The sequence below is a fragment of the Phoenix dactylifera genome, chromosome 6 (genome assembly GCF_051530095.1).
Source record: "Phoenix dactylifera cultivar Ajwa chromosome 6, Ajwa_hap1_PhDact_Kaust_v1.1, whole genome shotgun sequence".
Taxonomy (NCBI): domain Eukaryota; kingdom Viridiplantae; phylum Streptophyta; class Magnoliopsida; order Arecales; family Arecaceae; genus Phoenix; species Phoenix dactylifera.
This window is the reverse complement of record NC_143195.1, coordinates 201,992-219,282: the sequence shown is the minus strand read 5'-3', so window position 1 is coordinate 219,282 and position 17,291 is coordinate 201,992. Positions and strand designations below refer to the sequence as shown.

Sequence of the window (17,291 nt, the reverse complement as noted above, 5' to 3'; positions counted from 1 at the left end):
TTCGGCCGCCTCGGCCAGACCTCCCTGGTCAACTTCCGGAGTCTCTGCCTCCGCCTCCGCCCCCGGCCTTTCGACCCCTGCTCCCGGTTTGAGCAGGTTTACATCGAAGTCCGGGAGAAGCCGCCGCAACTGGTTGCGGAAATCTCGGAAGCCTTGGATCAGCCCGTTCATGCCCTCCTCTGCCATGAGTTCGCAAAACTCCTCCGACTCGCGGAAGAGCTTCACTGCGTTTTGGGCGTTCTCCCGGGCCTCTATCTCCCGGGCCTCGTGGTACGCGGCTCTCCGCTCGAGGCCCCTCAGCTCCTGTTCGAGCTCCGAATGTCGGAGGCGGGCATCCCCCACCTCCTGCTCGCGGGAGGCCAACGCCTGCTCGACTTTGGCCAATCGAGCCTCTGCGGCGCGCAGCTCGGACCTCGCCAATGCGTGCGCGCCCTTCTCTTCATCGAGCTCAGCGGTCAGAGCTCGAATCTTTTCATCAGATGCTCCGACTTTCCCTTGGAGCACCTGCTGTTCGGCCTCAGAGGCCTGGTATTTCTCCTCGGAGGCCAGGTACTTCGCCTCGGCGGCCATGTACCTCTTCTGGGCCTCCTCGTAGCTGCGCTGGCACCTCCGGGCTTTCTCCCGGTACTCTTGAACCAGGTGCATCAGCATCTCCGTCTCGTGCAAGTGCTGTAAAAGAGAGACGTAAGGCGCCACGAGTAAAAAATCTCTACAAATCACGTAAGAGGAAAATTTTACTCACCCGGACGGTATTGCAGCGGGTAATGTCCATGAAAGCATTGTAGCTCATGGACTGCATCATGGCCCGGTCAGCCGGGAGCAACGCGAGCCGAAATACCTCGCGCGCCACTTGTGGGTTTTCGAGGGCTGAGTCACCCTCGAACACTGACCAGGTGGGTGCATAGGGCACCCGTTCCTCCGAGCCTGATAGGCCCGGAAGGCCAGCATCGGCTGGCCTAGGCAGAGCCGACCCCGGGGCTCCCTGACTGCTCCCCGTCGCGGAGCTAGGGGGCTGGGGTCGGATGAGCGGCCGATCTGACCGCCGCACAACTATAGCGGGGCGTGCAAGCACGGGACCCGCTGAACTCCTCCCTTGGTCGGCAACTGGAGCGTCCTGCCGACCAGGGACCTGCGCCAAGGGCGCCGGGCATAGGGGCGCCATCGGGGCTCTGGAGCCCGAGCCCCCGGAGCCCGCGCCCTCTCTCCGATCAGCCTCAGGGCGCGCGGGCTGAGAAGGACGCGCCTCGGAGTCAGCGGGGCGAGAAGGCCCTGCCTCGGGATGCGCAGGGCGAGAAGGCCCCGCCTCGGGATGCGCAGGGCGAGAAGGCCCCGCCTCGGGATGCGCGGGGCGGGAAGGACCCGCCTCGGCCACCACCGCCGCCGAGGGAGTCGAGCTTGCCGAGACCTTCTGTTTCTTTCTCGACTCGGTGGGCTCTCCTGAGAGCTCGGCCGCTCTCTTCTGCAAGCGAGCATAAAGAACTTCGCTCTTCGTCACCATCTTTGCGATGTCTGCAAAGACGAACAAAATTAGAACATTAGAACAATTAAGGAAATAAAAGGTTGCTGTAACTATCCTTACCCCGAGGACGTGCCGAGCTCAGGCCCACGTTCACCCGAGCGTCCTCGCTAATGAGGCCGTTCAGCAAAATCCCGTCCCCAAGGCTGCGGATGGTGTCGAGGATCTCCTGCTCACGCGGAGAAAGCTGGGGGAGCCTGTTGATGGACTTAAGCTGGGCCGGCCTCCACCTGGGGTCAAACCCCCAGGACCGTTCAGAACCCAGGAAGAAGAATTTCTCCTTCCAGCCATGAATGGATGAGGGGGCACCATGGAAGAGTGGCCGACCCGCCCGAAGGGCAATGTAGAGCCACTCCCCGTCTCCCGGATTCGACTTAAAAATAAAAAGTCGCCGGAAGACGTTGACAGAGGTAGGAATCCCCTGCAGTAAACACAGTGACAGGAAGCCCATCACTGTTCTCCAAGCGTTCGGAGTAAGTTGCGCCGGAACCAACTGGCATACCGCCAGCAACTCATTCACGAAGCTGTGAAGAGGAAACCGGAGGCCGGCCCAGAGTGACTCCGAGTGCACTCCGATCCGGCCCACCGGAGGATCGGTTATCCGATCCCTTCGCCTGGCGGGTTCCAAACGGAACCCGTGAAGAGGGAAAAACCACTCTTTGGTCATCTCGACCTCCAGGATACTCATGGTGGACACTACTTCACTAGGCAAAGAACCCATTGCAAGAGAGAGAAGTCAAAAAGAAGGGGGACTTGGGGAAGATGCCGGAGAAAAGGGACTTCGGTCTGAGGAAGACTGGAAGAATAGGAAGCTGGAAGCAGAAAGCAATAGAAAGAGGACAGGGGGCCGGGGGAGAGTTTATATAGACCTCCCCAACGGCCCGGATCAGCGAAGAAAACGCTGCGTCCCGGTTAGATGATAACACGTGTCGGTCTAAAAGACAGAACGACGCATTTAATTAGGGCTAGCGCTTCGAACGTCGAAGCGCCCCATCGGATCGTGCGGAAAGGCGTCCGCAATCGAAGATCGTGCGGCCCCATCATGAGCCCACGACGCGAGGACGCTTCGCAAAAAGTGTCCCAATAATGAGGCTTTTCGGGAAGGAAGAGACGCCGCCTATTAAAGGCACCTCGAAGCTTCCGATAATTCAAAACGCGCAGTAAATCGAAATTTTCGGAATTCGTAATGACCCAACTAAAGCTACTTCCCGCGCTCCAGCTGGTAGCCAACTGGAACTCGGAAGTCGGGGGGTAGTGTTGGGGGAAAAACCCCAAGTCATACATCCACGGAGGCGCTCGGCCAAAGAGCGCCGACCGGAAAGCTGCTCGGCCAAGGAGTGCCGACCAGAGAACTGCTCGGCCAAGGGATGCCGACCAGAGAGAGCGCCAAGAAGAGGCGCCCAGCCAAAATAATCAAAGTAGGGATGCTCGGCCAAGGGATGCCGACCAGGGGGCAAAAAGCGCCGAATAGAGGCGCTCTGCTAGAAGGTGCTCGCCTAAAGAGCGCCGACCAGGAGTACTCAAAGCGGCCCCGCCACAGGGCGCCCCATTGGGCGACCAGCTCGGCTCGGCACCCCTGCTAAGCCGATGCCTTAATGTTTAACCTCCGCCTAAAGTCCAAGTGACTTGACAACTCTTACAGCTTGTAACCTGCCGTTATCTCCAAGCCATCAAGGCATAAGATCTTCGCAGGCATTCGCCACGACCTGCCATTAATGCACGAGACTCCCTCAAGTCTCCGATGCACTCAGTCATTTAATGAACACGGCCCAAGACGATCTCCGGATCACTGAACCATCAGAGCGTATGGCTCTACCTGACCGCCGGTTCATTCGGTAATAAATGCACTTACCATCCACGGACCCCAGGCCCACCACGGCCGGCGGTTCAACAACTCCAACAGGTCCGATCGACCGTGACAACTCCCTGGTTCCGGTCTGATCCGGTCCCGTTCTCCACTACGCCATTAATGGGCTAAATCGTTCCCAATTATCACAGAACAGGACAAACCTCCTGTCACCTCCCAGGTAACCAAATCCTTTTATAAAAGGAAGCCTGGGGGGGAAGAGGGAGGGGACGGACTCTGGGAGGGACTCTCGAGACTGGACTCGGAGAAACCCCTAACAAAAACTCCCCGGACTGAACCCTCCGGGACGGGGTGGGAGGAAGCACAGACACAATTGATGACATCATCCCTTTCATCTTCTTGATCTTATCCAAATATCCTCTGTGTCTTCTCCACATACTCTCCTCCCCGCTCTCTCCACATACTTGCCCCCTCTGACTTAGGCATCGGAGGGCCGGTGCCGGGGAGCCCGGCCACCGGCTTTTTTGCAGGACAGGACAGGACTGGACGCACCACCCCACTTCGGACGCTCCCATGCCCCACGGTGGAGGACGCAGCCGGCCGGCGCACCGCCGTCCGCCCTCTGTAGCAGCGGAGCTCCTCCTTCTCCGGCTTCGCGGCGGCCCCCGGGTCCAATTTTCAGCAACAAAAACAAAATGAGAGACGAGCCCCATCTCATGTCCGAGCGATATGCGAGAAGGAGAACAGATACAGAATGATTACACATAAATCATATAACCTTTTTTGTAAAACTTTTGTATTCTTTTAGCCCGAATAAATAGTTCACTTTAGGTTTCAATCAATTAAGGCGACGTTACGGATGCAACCGGGCCTACGATGCACACTTGTCATCAGGAGAGACCGAGACCTCACCCTTGTTCACGTGGCCAGATATCCACGAACGGGATGGCAATCATACCGCAAGACGGGGGCCCCCTCGCCCAACGGCTCCGTGCGGGTGCGGGCGGCCCCTCCCCCTACACCCACTATAATTCTTGGGACAGGATATCCGGGTCCGCTATTCCTTTCCGGCCGAGCGTCCAATGCGGACAATCTATCCCGGGCCGGTAGATGGATCGAGAAGCGGGGAAGTAATCTGAACCAGGAAATCCCATTGGAGGATATCCTGCCGACTTGGCGCGTGCCGGGCCGGTTTCTATCACCTTATCCTGTCACGCTATCCCTTTTATGAGCCCTCTCCCTCCCTCCCCCCGCGCCTCAACGGCTTCTCTCTCTCTCTCTCTCTCTCTCTGCTACTACTAACCACTCTCTGACGCGACTTGGCATTCTCAATGGCCCTCCAGGCTTCCTTCCTTCCTTCAGCTCTCTCCCCCCACAAAGAGGTGAGTTTGGAGACGCATATAGTCGCTCTTCTTTTGCTCCTTCTTGTCCTTGGAATGGGTGATGTGAATAAGGTCAGCCAAGTGTGAGGTGTTCATGGTGCAGGGAAAGGTCGGTGGTGGTATCAAGGACTCGGCTTTCCTCGGGGCTTCACTTTCGGACCATGTTAAATCTGACTTGAATTGTTCACTTCCCAGGTGTGGTAAGGTACGGATCCCTCCTTCATTGCTTTCCACATTCATTGGTTGAATTTCTGTGGGCATGAATATACTTACCAAGACTAGAGTATTCGCATTGAGAATTTGGTTTATAATTATCTAGTGAGTTCATGTGGTTGAAACGCCCGCGAAGAAGTGCAGTACTGTCGATCTTCTTATCTCAGCTGAGAAACCACTCCTCCTTGTGGAGGATAAATTGTTCATACGGGGATGGAACTACTCTATCTCGGGACAAAGACATGGGCCTTCTTATTTGAGAAAATTTTCGCCTATAATTAGGCTATCGTTGCTTCCAACTCTTATGGTTACTCAAGCTCGATTTAGCTAGTTTGCAACACAAAGTTCCCATTCGGTCATCAATTCGTCTGTTCGTGTTTTAACAAATTGGCTATTTCAGAGCATGCAGCTCTACTGTATGTGTAATATGGAGGGCCTCTGCTTTCTCTATTCAGGCCACTAGGTCCTCAATTCCTCCTTTCATGTTTCAACTGATTAGCTATATTTCGGATCGGACGTTCGCTAGTGGGTCATGGTAGCTCATATGACCTGCAGTTCTGTTGCCATCTCCCTCGAAACACCCTGCTCTCAATCATAAATGTAATGGAAGTGAATGCATGATATGCTTGCTGGTTTCTTCAGACCCCAAGCTCTGCTCTGCTCTGCTCGAGTTAGGCAAGGCTTATAACTGCTTCACGAGTTCCTCGTTTTTTTTTTGGCACTAGTTGTCGCAAGAATAATGGCTGCGAACTTGCAGAGACTGAATGCATCGGTTGGAGTAAGAGCACAGACGGCAGCAGCAGCAGCCGCAGCAACAGCCTCCCCGGCAATCGAGCGAGCCACCCCAGAAGGGAAGAAGACACTGCGAAAGGGCAACGTGGTGATCACCGGGGCCTCCTCGGGCCTGGGTCTCGCAACTGCCAAGGCGTTGGGCGAGACCGGGAAATGGAATGTGGTCATGGCCTGCCGTGACTTCCTCAAGGCGGAGAGAGCAGCGAAGGCAGCCGGCATGTCCGAAGGCAGCTACAAGATCATGCACCTCGACCTCGCATCCCTGGAGAGCGTCCGCCAGTTCGTCGGCAACTTCCGGCTCTCCGGGATGCCGCTCGATGTGCTGGTGTGCAATGCTGCTGTGTACCTTCCAACTGCGAGGGAGCCCACCTACACAGCTGATGGATTTGAGATGAGCGTCGGGATCAACCACCTCGGCCACTTCCTCCTTGCCCGCGAGCTCCTCGAGGACTTGAAGGCATCCGATTACCCCTCTACGCGCCTCATCATCGTCGGCTCGATAACAGGTAGAATAAGAGAGTCGAGGCAGCGCCCTTGTGTTAATCTTTTCCGGTTGCATGGTCATCGCGGTGGAGATGCCGCCGCTGCCGCTGCCGCAGCTAAATTTTTCTCTGTTTTGGTGCGAATGGCCAGGCAACACGAACACTCTGGCGGGGAACGTGCCACCGAAGGCAAACCTGGGAGACATGCGGGGGCTCGCAGCGGGCTTGAACGGCGTGAAGGGTTCCACCATGATTGACGGCGGAGAGTTCGATGGAGCGAAAGCATACAAGGATAGCAAGGTCTGCAACATGCTGATGATGCAAGAATTCCACAGGCGGTACCACGAGGAGACGGGCATCACGTTTGCTTCCCTTTACCCTGGCTGCATTGCCACGACCGGCCTCTTCAGGGAGCACATCCCCTTGTTCAGGCTCCTCTTCCCTCCATTCCAGAAGTACATCACAAAAGGCTTCGTTTCCGAAGACGAAGCCGGCAAAAGACTTGCGCAGGTATACTTGGTCCTACGTACGTTGGCAAACGCCTCGGAATAATACGTACGTGGAGGCTCCGCTCACTTGGATTTCTTTTTTATTGGTTTCAGGTGGTGAGCGATCCCAGTTTGACCAAGTCCGGCGTCTACTGGAGCTGGAACAAGAACTCGGCATCGTTCGAGAATCAGCTGTCGGAAGAGGCCAGCGATCCTGAGAAGGCTCGAAGGGTGTGGGAGATCAGCGAGAAACTCGTTGGCCTGGTTTGATGCCTCTGGTCCGGCTAGGCTGCGCTCATCAAATGCCCGCCGACCAGTCTTGCGGGTGTCTTTGTGGAATTTGTTGCTTAAAAAAATAATTCTCTTCTTGAGATAATAAGAGTGCAGGCGACCCTTTTGTTTTTTCCAGACTGACATGATACAGAGGCTGCCTTCCCTTGGTTTAAGAAGCAACAGCTATTGAGATATAAAAAAAACAAATCAAATCAAATCAAAAGGCTGTATTGCTTGGAGTTGAACATCTAAAATGATGTACTTCTCTAGGTAGGCAAAGAGTTGCTGTAAAACTTCAGGTTGATCATCAGATAACGAGCATCAGAAAATTCATTGAGTGGCTGCAAGTCAGAATTCAATGGGTGAATTGGATGAATTTGCCGTCCAGTTGGGTCAAATTTTGGACTATATACAGCAGTGTAAAAAATTCATGTCTCTAGAGGCTTATGGGGCTATCAAACGAGCAATTTGTTTGCAAACCAACTCGCATTCGGCTCAAAATTCAGCTCAAGTCCGTCTTGCTCAGCTAACAAATGAACCAAGACAGAGCTAGCTTAGTTTCCTCTAGCCCAACTTGATTAAGCTCATAATAAGAATGCATATATATATATATATAATTTTTATTATTCCTATCTATATAAAAATTATTTAATGCATATTAGTATAATCTGTGGAGAATAACATTTATTTCAACCATAAAATTTAGAGATCATTGACTTAAATTATATAAATGAAATTTCCAAAAGATTTTAATTTCTCATTAAATCATTAAATGAGCTGTTCATAAGTAGCTTGAGTTTGGCTCGAATCTAAATGAGCTAGAGTGGGCTCAGCTTAATCACTAAATGAGCCAAGATTGCACTAGGCCTAGCTTGCCCACGTTTACACTCCTAGAGGCTTGTCGATAAGGACTTGTTTGTACATGTTATGCAACAACAGGAAAGATGAAGCTTTGGAGAGCATTAGAAGTCTGGAACATAACTTTTGGATGAATTCTAGTTAGAGAAATTCAGAAGTTGACTCCAAAAATGGTGAGCTCAAGGCATGAAGTACCAATCCTATCCTGTTATACTGTGCTTTTCTTTTGCAATCGGATTGGGCCGCTTATCATTCTTTTCCTTTTTTCCAATCTTTGAGTTTTATTGACCATATAAAGTCACATTCCCGCAAATTAATTGATCCAATCAAGAGAAAGAAATAATTTTTTCAACCAGCTTAACTCGAATCTCTCAAAAAAAATTAGAAAAAGATGAAAAAATTACAAAATAGAGCTTATGTCTCCATTTCTTTCAATGACCGTTTGATGATTTAATCGATGAATAAAACTTAAGGTACATAATCTCTTTTTATAATAATAGCGAAGTCCTCCCTCATACAATTTAGGTAGTATTCTTTTTCTAGTTCAAATAGGACTAGTTTTCTCAAAACAAACATAACTAGTAGAAATAAATACAAAATAAAATTCTACAAGAGATAGATTCGACACTTACATCAGCTTCTTCCATAGTTCCTTCTAATTCTTTACGGATTGAAAGGTATACTCAGTTAAAGTCTTTTCTAAAAAAGAATACTTTAGGTTTGACTAGCATATTTAGGAAACTCCATAAATCGTAGGATACAATTAATTCTACAACTTCTTTGGGTGCCTTTTAACCCCATAAGGGGTTGGCACTATCTGGTAGATCTCGAAAAGTTACTTGATTTCAAAAGAAGATCATTTCAATCGAACGTTGTATAACTAAGTCATATGCTCCGAAAGTTGGGCTTGCAATTTGGCTTTCTGATGTGGTAGATCTCACTCATGGATCCTCTCCGACCGTTCTTGTAGCAGTTAAAGTGGTTATCATCTCAATCGAGCATCGTATAACCAAGTTGTGGCAGATCCGAAAGTTTAGCTTGTAATTCGGCTTTTCAATGTAGCAGATCTCGCTTCTGGACTTTATCTAGCCCCATCTGTAATGGTCAAAATGGTGCATATCGAGTCCAATGATCCTTCTAGATCATTTATAGAGGTTATTAAGCTGCCTTCTAATTAGAGGTGCGCCACCAATAAATGCTCTTGGTTGAAAAATGTACTCCTACTAGGAAAAATAGGTCAGGTCGAGTTGGGTCTCGAGTGACTTCGACCCAACTCGGTTTCTTGTTCGGGTCCTAATTTTGGATGCAGACTCAATTCAATAGAAGATCAGGTCGGGTCGGTTTGGTTCTATTGCTACAATTTTTGACCTAATGGGTCATTCGGGTCAGGTCGGGTCCATGTATAACTCGGACCCAACCTCCAAAAAATCGGGTCCAGGTCGGGTCCAGTTCGAGTCTGGGTCATTTGATAAAAACACCATGGCCCATCATGAGACTTAAACAGGCACTTCTTCAAATATATATATATATATATATATATATATATATATATATATATATATATATATATATAACAGGAGTAAGGCTGGGGCGAGCCTTATGCCCCAGCGCTGGGTCGGGCCGGATCATTGATTTGTCCAGTAAGAGTGTAAGTGAGACCGTAACTTTAGTTGTTTAGTGTGCAACCCTGCGGCCTGCGGGCCTAAATAATTTTACAAATTCGGATCGTAACATTGGAAATCCAAAATTACTCTAAATTTAAATAGGTCAGGTCGGGTCTGAATTCAATAAATCCAGATCCGACCCGAAAAATGGAACGAGTCCAATTTTAGAATCCGACCTGGTCCCACGGGTCCTCCAAACTGGGTCAGGTCGGGTCATGGGTCAACCTGACTAATTTTCAATCTTTACTCCTACTTATAGCTGGCTCACTCTTGTTTGTCTTTCTGAAACTAAATTGATTAGTCGAGAAGCATTTTCATTTAAAAGAGTGCTTCTATAGAGCATCTCACATGGGGACACGTGCTAGAGTCATAGCACAGATGGTGTCTCAGGACCAATGATGGTGTATAATAGCAGAACTTTAGTTGCCCCTACATGTCTATCTCCTAAGTCGTATAAGACTTTGATCGATAAGTTAAATCAGCTTAATGATCCAAACCCTATTTTTAGTCCGTGGATATAATTATCAGGTGACCAAGTCCGGAAGCCTTATGTTGGATAATTGACCTGTAACTGACAAGCAATCATAAGATAGTGAAGCCGTATAATAGAACATATTCATCATCAAATGATCGTGGAGTAAGCTTTAAGCCATATTTTAAGCTGATCCATTAATGAATCAACGCCGATGCGCATTCAGGAATCTTAGGGGCTTCCGGTTTATATCTAAATCATTTTTTCATTGTGGCAAATCTTACGTTCCCCACTGGGCACATCTAGAATGCATCTAATGGTTAAGCCTTAAAATCCACCACCACTAGAGCCAAGATGGCGGCATGAGACCATAGCACCAGCTTATTGCAGAGGGAACAAGTGGCATGCAATGCAAGGTTAGTCTCTTTTCTTTTCTTTTCTTTTCTTTTCTTTTCTTTTGCTAAAAACGAAAGCATCATACATAACGTGTACGGATACAACCAAGAAAATCAAAAACCAAAACATCACGGAGGGCCCTGGACAACTCCGCCTCTCCCACCCATAGGTGGTCCCCTGAGTAGCTGGCAACAAAAGAGGCGACCCAGTCCGCCGCCCCATTCGCCTCCCTAAACACATGCCTCACCTGAACAACCATCCCATCACACCCCATGGCCCGAATATCTCTCACCAATGGGTGGTAATCGTCTACCCCGCCTGAAGCCTATGATAGCCATCCAATGACCGTCGTGGAGTCGCCCTCCAGGAGAACATCCTTAGCCTGCAATGCACAACGCACATACCTCAAACCTGCCTAGACTGCCCTCAGCTCCGCCTCTAGCACCGATATATCAAAAAGCTGGGAACCCCCAGCAGCAATCACCCTAGAGTCCGGGCCCCTGACAACGAAGCCTGCAACCTCCCCTCTCACCGCCCTGCAAGACAGAACCATCGAAGTTAACCTTGAGGAAACTCGGGGGTGGGGGCTCCCAGGTGAAAAATACCATGCGGGGCGCTTCACGAGCAGATGTAGAGCCCCAGGTGTTCCGAGCTATCAAGGGTCCCTCCAAGTGGGTCGCCTGAAGGACCTCCATCGCCAAAAGCTGCGTTCTCTCCACCACCACCCCCGGAGGGGGAACAGTCTCTCCAAACGTCAAAGCGTTCCTCGCAAGCCATATGTGGTACAGTATAAGTCGCCTGCACCGCCATCGGCCTGGACTGCAAGGACCCGGCCAGACGTCCAAGTGTATGCAAGAAGGAAGCAGCATGACACCAGATCTCCATGGGGAACTCCGCCCTCCTCCAGACCTCCTCAGCCCGGTGGCACTGAAATATAGCATGGTCCAGCGACTCCTCTATCTGACACACCGGACATTGGGGATGGATCCCTATACCCCTCCCACTCAACAAAAGTCTCGTCGGAAGCCGTCCCCAAGCAACTTTCCAAAGGAATAAGGCTACTCTGGGGTGTAGCCCGAACCTCCATATCCAACCGAAGTTCGCTGCCAATCGTCCCCCACCCTGAACAATACTGTATATGTCAGCGACCCTGACACCGGTCTTGTAGGACGAGCTCCAGACCCTGATGTCAGGATAGGAGTGCTCCGGCACTGGGAGCGATCTGATCCGCTCAGCAAGCGGCTCACCAAACAACTGACCGAGCCGAGGTAAATTCCACCCCCCTCCTCGAGGGAGAAGGAGGTCACCCACCCGAAGTCCCTCTAATGCCTCAACACTGACAAGAGTCGGCCGGCACCTCAACGGGAGCTCGTCCACCCATACGTCCGCCACCAAGTCCACCCTCTCGCCATCACCAATCAGCCATCTGCATCTCGACAAAATCATCGGCAAATACCTGCAGATCTCGCGCCAAAGCGGGGATGCCCTCCGACCCCCGGGTGGAATGTCAGTACCGCCCACACGACCATACCGGGCGACCATGGTCTGGCTCCACAAACACTACGGCTCCAAGATAAATCTGACTACATGCCAGGCAATCAGAGCCTCCCTCATAGTCAGAAGAGACTGGACACCTAGCCCCCCAACCCTAGTTGGTTGGCATACTGATGACCAGTCCACCAGGTGCACTCCCCGACCACCTCCCTGGGACCCCCAGATGAAACTCCGAGCAAGCCTCTCAATCCTCATTAACACTGTCTTGGGGACAACGGTGTTAGACATCATGTAGATAGGCATGGAGCAGAGCACAGACCAGGGTTATCCTACCCATCATAGATAGTGAGGCTGCCCTCCAGCCCTCCAGCCCCTGCTGCACCTGGTCCACCATATCCTGACAGTCAGAAACTCGCACCAGGAGCTGGGACATAGGCCTCCAGAGCCTGCTCCCCGCAAGCATGTCGAAGAGCACGAGATAGAACATCAGCACAAATAATAAAGAGGTACGGGGATAAGGGACAACCCTGGCGCAATCCGACAGACGATCGGAAGAACGGTGACGGCGAGCCGTTGACCAGGATCGAGAACAACGGCCCCGCACGCACCCCATGACCCAGAAAATCCAGATCTCATGGAAGCCAAGGCTCTCCATAGCCCTCCGTAGGAAGCACCACCGAACTCTGTCATAAGTTCGCTCCATATTGAGCTTCACTGCCATGTAACACTGCCCTCGTGGCACTCGCTGCAAGTTCCACATCAATTCCTGGGTTATCATGACGTTGTCGGTAATACGCCGACCACTCACGAATGCCCTCTGCTCCGGGCAAATCAGCCGGGGAAGAATAGGCTGCAACTGGCGAACCATAATCTTTGCCACTACCTTATATAAGGTAGTACAAAGACTGATAGGTCTGTAATGGTTGGGCTCTACCGCATCCCGTCGCTTCGGGATCAGCGTCACAAAGGTCGCCTTCCAATCATCTGACATAGCTGCTGATCTGAAGAATAACTGAACCGCCTCAATCACCGCTCTCCCGACAATACCCTAGTATCTCCGGAAGAAGAAAGGGGGAAAACTATCCAGCCCAGGAGCTTTGTCCTCCCCCAGAGCCCAAACCGCCCCCCTAACCTCCTGCTCTGTCACGTCCACAATCAGGCCCGCATTCTCCAACATACCCACAACAAAATCCGGCCGTGGGACAGCACCCACATCACCTAAGCTCCCCTCATCTGTCCATCTCGACCGAAAAAAGTCCACCAGAATACATCTAATTGAGCTCTCCTCCTCCGCTCGTGCCCCCGCCTCATCTCGCAAGGAACGAATCATACTCCCCTGCAACCTGATGATAGTAGACCTATGGAAGAAATGGGTATTCCTATCTCCCTCCTGCAACCACTGGATCCGTGACTTCTACCTCCAAAACATCTCCTACTGTCTCAAAAGGGAGTGATGTTCGGCGAGCCTCTACCGTAGAGCACACATATCATCCTCGGATAAGCAACCCAGTCTACCCTCCCTATCTTGTAACTCCGAGATGGAATCCTCCATAGCCTCCAATCTCCTGAATATGTCCCCCACGGCCTCTCGGTTCCATCTGCATAGTCTGCGCCTAATGAGCTCCAACCTGCATGAAACCTGCTGCATGGCGTCGCCCCGCACCGGCATGGACCAGGCCTTTCTCACTATCTCCCAAGGTGGGGGTACTCCAACCACAGTCGCTCAAAACAAAATGGGGGGCGATGATGCAGCTGGTCAGCTGTAGAGATCAGAAGAGGGCAGTGGTCAGAGGCAATCCTGGCTAAGTGACGAACCTGGAAAGCCTGAAACTACTGAACCCAGCATGGCGATACAACAGCTCTGTCAATCCTCTCCCACTCCCTGGCACGGCCGTCCTGATTGTTGCACCACGTAAATTGAGCCCCTGAGAAACCAAGGTCCACCAACCCATTCCTGATCAAGAAATTTCTAAACTCCCTTCTCTCCACCTTATCCGTATAAGCTTTGCCCCCTCTCTTCTCTGAAGGCCCCACAATGCAATTAAAATCCCCTGCCAACAGAGTAGGGACCTCCTGGGAAATAACAGTAGAAGCCTCTTCCCACAACCCGCTCCTTGCCCTATAGTCTGTACAGGCATAAACACCACAAAAAACCCAAGGAGCAGCATTAGGTTTAGTGATTACCATCACAACTTGTTGTGGACAATTACGGAAGACATCCACCATTGCAACCCCCCGCTTCCACAAAAGCAGTATACCCCCTGACATCCCCCTTGACTCCACTAAGAAGGACACCCAAGTGGCACCGAAAAGCCGTTGAACCCGCTGAAGACTACGCCCGGATAGATGCGTCTCACATAAAAAACAAATGTCTGGATTGTTAACTTGGACCAATCATCTGAAGGAGGACTTGAAGGAGGGTTTTGCCGCCCTCCTGCATTTCCAAATCAGGAGCTTCATAAACCACAAGCAGAGTTGGCACGGCCCCCACCCCTAGAGCTGCCCCCATCAAGAGTTTTCTGGCCACTAGACTCCACAGAGGACCCTAGCTCCGAATCATTCACTGCAGTCATCAGTTTGAGGAGAAGCTTCACATGCCCCCCCCTTCGGTTACTGTATCCCGTGCCATTTGGCACACTACAGTGCCTCCATGTGGCACGGTGGTGGAGCCTGAACCGTCCCCCCAAGAAAAACCGGCTTGGCCCGCACCAAGCTTCCCGTGGAGGGAGACCACCCCTGCCGCCGCCGGGTAGAGCGCTGCTGCCGCCGGGAAGAAGCCATTGCCGCCAGAAACTCCGCCAAAGCTGCTGCCGCGTAGGCCGTCAGAATCAAGGGGCTCCTCGCCGCGTCTCCTCCTTCCACTCCGCCGCCTCCGCCATCGCCCCTCCCGCCGACTCCGAGAGGCTGAGGAGCACAGCCAGCCCTCACCCGGTCCGTCGAGAGGAGGGGGGGAGCTTTGGCTCCTCCGCCTCAGTCGGTCCCGCTCCATCTCCCGAACCTGTGGGCCACTCGCAGGCAAAGGCCCCCCAGAGCGTGATGGGCCCGATCCAGCGCCAGTGGCCCCCATGGCTCGCCTCGACTTGGGCGGGCTCCTGGCGCGTCTGTGTGGAGTTGGGCCCCGCCCAGCAACTTCCGGACTCGCCTGATCCACGTCCAAGACTCCCAATGGCCGAGCCAGGGTGCGTGACTCGGACCCGACCCTGGGTTGGCCCAACGCGTCCCCCTGGGTGCCGAGTTGATCCTTCTTGTCCACCCGTGTGCCCTCAGCTCCACCGTCGACAACCTGGGTGACCTTTCCCGGCGACCTCCGACAGGCGATCTTCGCGGGTATCACCCATCCCTCCGAGTCCGTAGGAGACGCCGACGAGGATGGCCCCTCGCGCGTAGGAGCCGCCGACGGGGGTGGCAGTGGGGGCACCGGCTTCGCTCGGCCTTGGACTGAGGTTGCCTCACCACCCACTCCTCTCGGCTTCTTCATTTGTTTCCCGGCTCTGGAGTCCTTGGGATGCCTGAAACGGGTGGTAGCCAACCAGGGGCCGAACACCTCCTCGGCGTCCCCCTTCCCACTCTGCCTGCATGCCGATGGTGGGGGGTCCGCCGCCTCCGGCATCTGCTCCACCCTAGGGTCCCCTGCAGCTGGTACTGAGGAGGAGTAGCCATAGTCAAGAGCACCATGGCCGATACGGCCGCACCGGGAACAATGGGGGGGCAAGTTCTCATAAGAGAAGACTTGCCAAAAATCATCCTCAAATCCCGCCGCGACACCCTTCACGATCGTGCCCGGGACGAGAGGGAATCTAGCGTCAAGCTCGATCCACACTCTGGCGAATCCAAGCCATCTCCCCTGGGCTGTGAAGCTGTCGAGTTCCAAGGGCCTCCCCACAGTCGCCGCAATCCGGAAGAGCACTTCCTTCTTCCAGTATTCCATTGGGAGGCCAGGCATCCGCATCCACAACACAACCCGTCCAAGGGAACCTGGACTGGGGACAAAGTTTGGCCACCACCGCTCCATTGCGAGCGGTTGGCCGGCCACCAGCCACGGCCCCGTTGCAAGGGCCGCATCCCGATCTCTCTCAGAGGAGAACCGAGTGACGATTACATCCTCCGCTGTGGGAAGCAATCTACATTGTAGCTCAGACGTCCACCGGCTCTCAACTCCTTGGCAACCCAATCAATCGGAACCCGCCGGCCAAGACTGCGCATCAGAACAACCTTCTCCAGCCAGACTGACCGTGATTCCTCCAACTGCTCCGCCGGCACCTCCACGACCGTCGAGAACAGCTCCTTTAGTCTCGCCACCTCGCCCTTTGAGATGCGGTGGGAAATCCATGTATGCTTCTTCGAAGGGCCCTTTGCCATGGCCGCCCAAGAAGAACTCCCCTTATTCGACCTTGGGAGTCGCGGGCTAGGGACCGCCTTCTCCTGAGCCATCGGAGCCTTCAGCTTCTCCTGAGCCATCGGAGCCTTCAGCTTCTCCTGAGCCATCGGAGCCTTCAAGCTCATCTTCGATATCAATATTTTTCTCAAATTCGTGAGGGATTGTCGGCGTGTCGGGATCGATTGCCCGATCGTGCTGGGAATCCTTCCTATCGCGACGTACCGGAACTTCCAGAGGATGACGAAGACATGCAACACGAAGGTGCCGGCAGAGGTGAGGGCGGCGGTGGAGGCAAGGAAGGGGGACGAGGCGGCGCTGGCGGCGTACAGTGTGGAGCTGGCGACGGAGATGTGCCGGAAAATCTTGGAGAAAGGGATAAGGGAGTTGCACTTCTATACGATGAACCGGAGGAGCCGACGCTGGCGGTGCTGAGCAAGGTTAGTCTCTTTGCTGCGGAGAATTTGAGAAGAAAAGACAAAGTACGACCCCTGCTACCCGTGTCACGCTCCTGGCATGATAAAACTTCCAGTAATCGTCTCCTGGATTGTAGAAACCTGAAACCTATTTGGAAACATTCTCGACAAAAGATCAATATCCGGACATTCAACCCGAATCCAAAACCTCTTGGAGCAACCAATAGAAATTTTTATGCTACATCGATTTGGAGAGCTCATTTCGATGCATTAGTTATTATTATCTGCAGGAGTATGACTGGGAAAAGAACAATAGAGTGTTCACCGAGAAATACCAGAATTCCGGCTTCTTAAAAAAGTGTTATTTCTTGCAGGAGATCGGGTGAAAGGATCTGCTACCTTGGTTGCTCAACATTTGTGAGGTGACCTTTTTCTTTTGGTTGCAACTTACTGTCGTTTTAACGAATTCGTCCTCCCCAACCTTTCCTAGCGACAGAAAAGGATGGAAGGCACGTGAATGGATGCATGTGGGGGAGGGGGGGAGCATCAACAAGCAGCTGCCTTCAAAACGTTATACCAAGAACTTCCTCGCATGCTGCATGTGGTGAACACAGATTGAGGATGGCTGCTATCAGAATCAGATTCAACTGAAACCTCACTTCA

The 17,291-nt window shown here is 52.5% G+C and overlaps 1 protein-coding gene across 2 annotated transcripts; it reads left to right on the top strand.

Annotated features, from left to right (window-relative positions):
• The first annotated feature begins 4,566 nt into the window (after positions 1–4,566).
• On the top strand, positions 4,567–7,088 carry LOC103696187 (protochlorophyllide reductase-like). Of its 2 annotated transcripts, XM_008777756.5 has the most exons (5): positions 4,567–4,705; positions 4,809–4,910; positions 5,676–6,216; positions 6,344–6,702; positions 6,795–7,088. In XM_008777756.5, exons 1-5 carry the CDS (start codon positions 4,655–4,657, stop codon positions 6,948–6,950), a joined length of 1,209 nt encoding a protein of 402 aa, XP_008775978.2. In that variant the 5' UTR covers positions 4,567–4,654; the 3' UTR covers positions 6,951–7,088. The 2 variants fall into 2 exon arrangements, with proteins under 2 accessions (XP_008775978.2, XP_088580379.1); XM_088724253.1 differs by lacking the exon at positions 4,567–4,705 and having other exon boundaries at positions 4,814–4,910; positions 5,644–6,216.
• Positions 7,089–17,291: the final 10,203 nt, after the last annotated feature.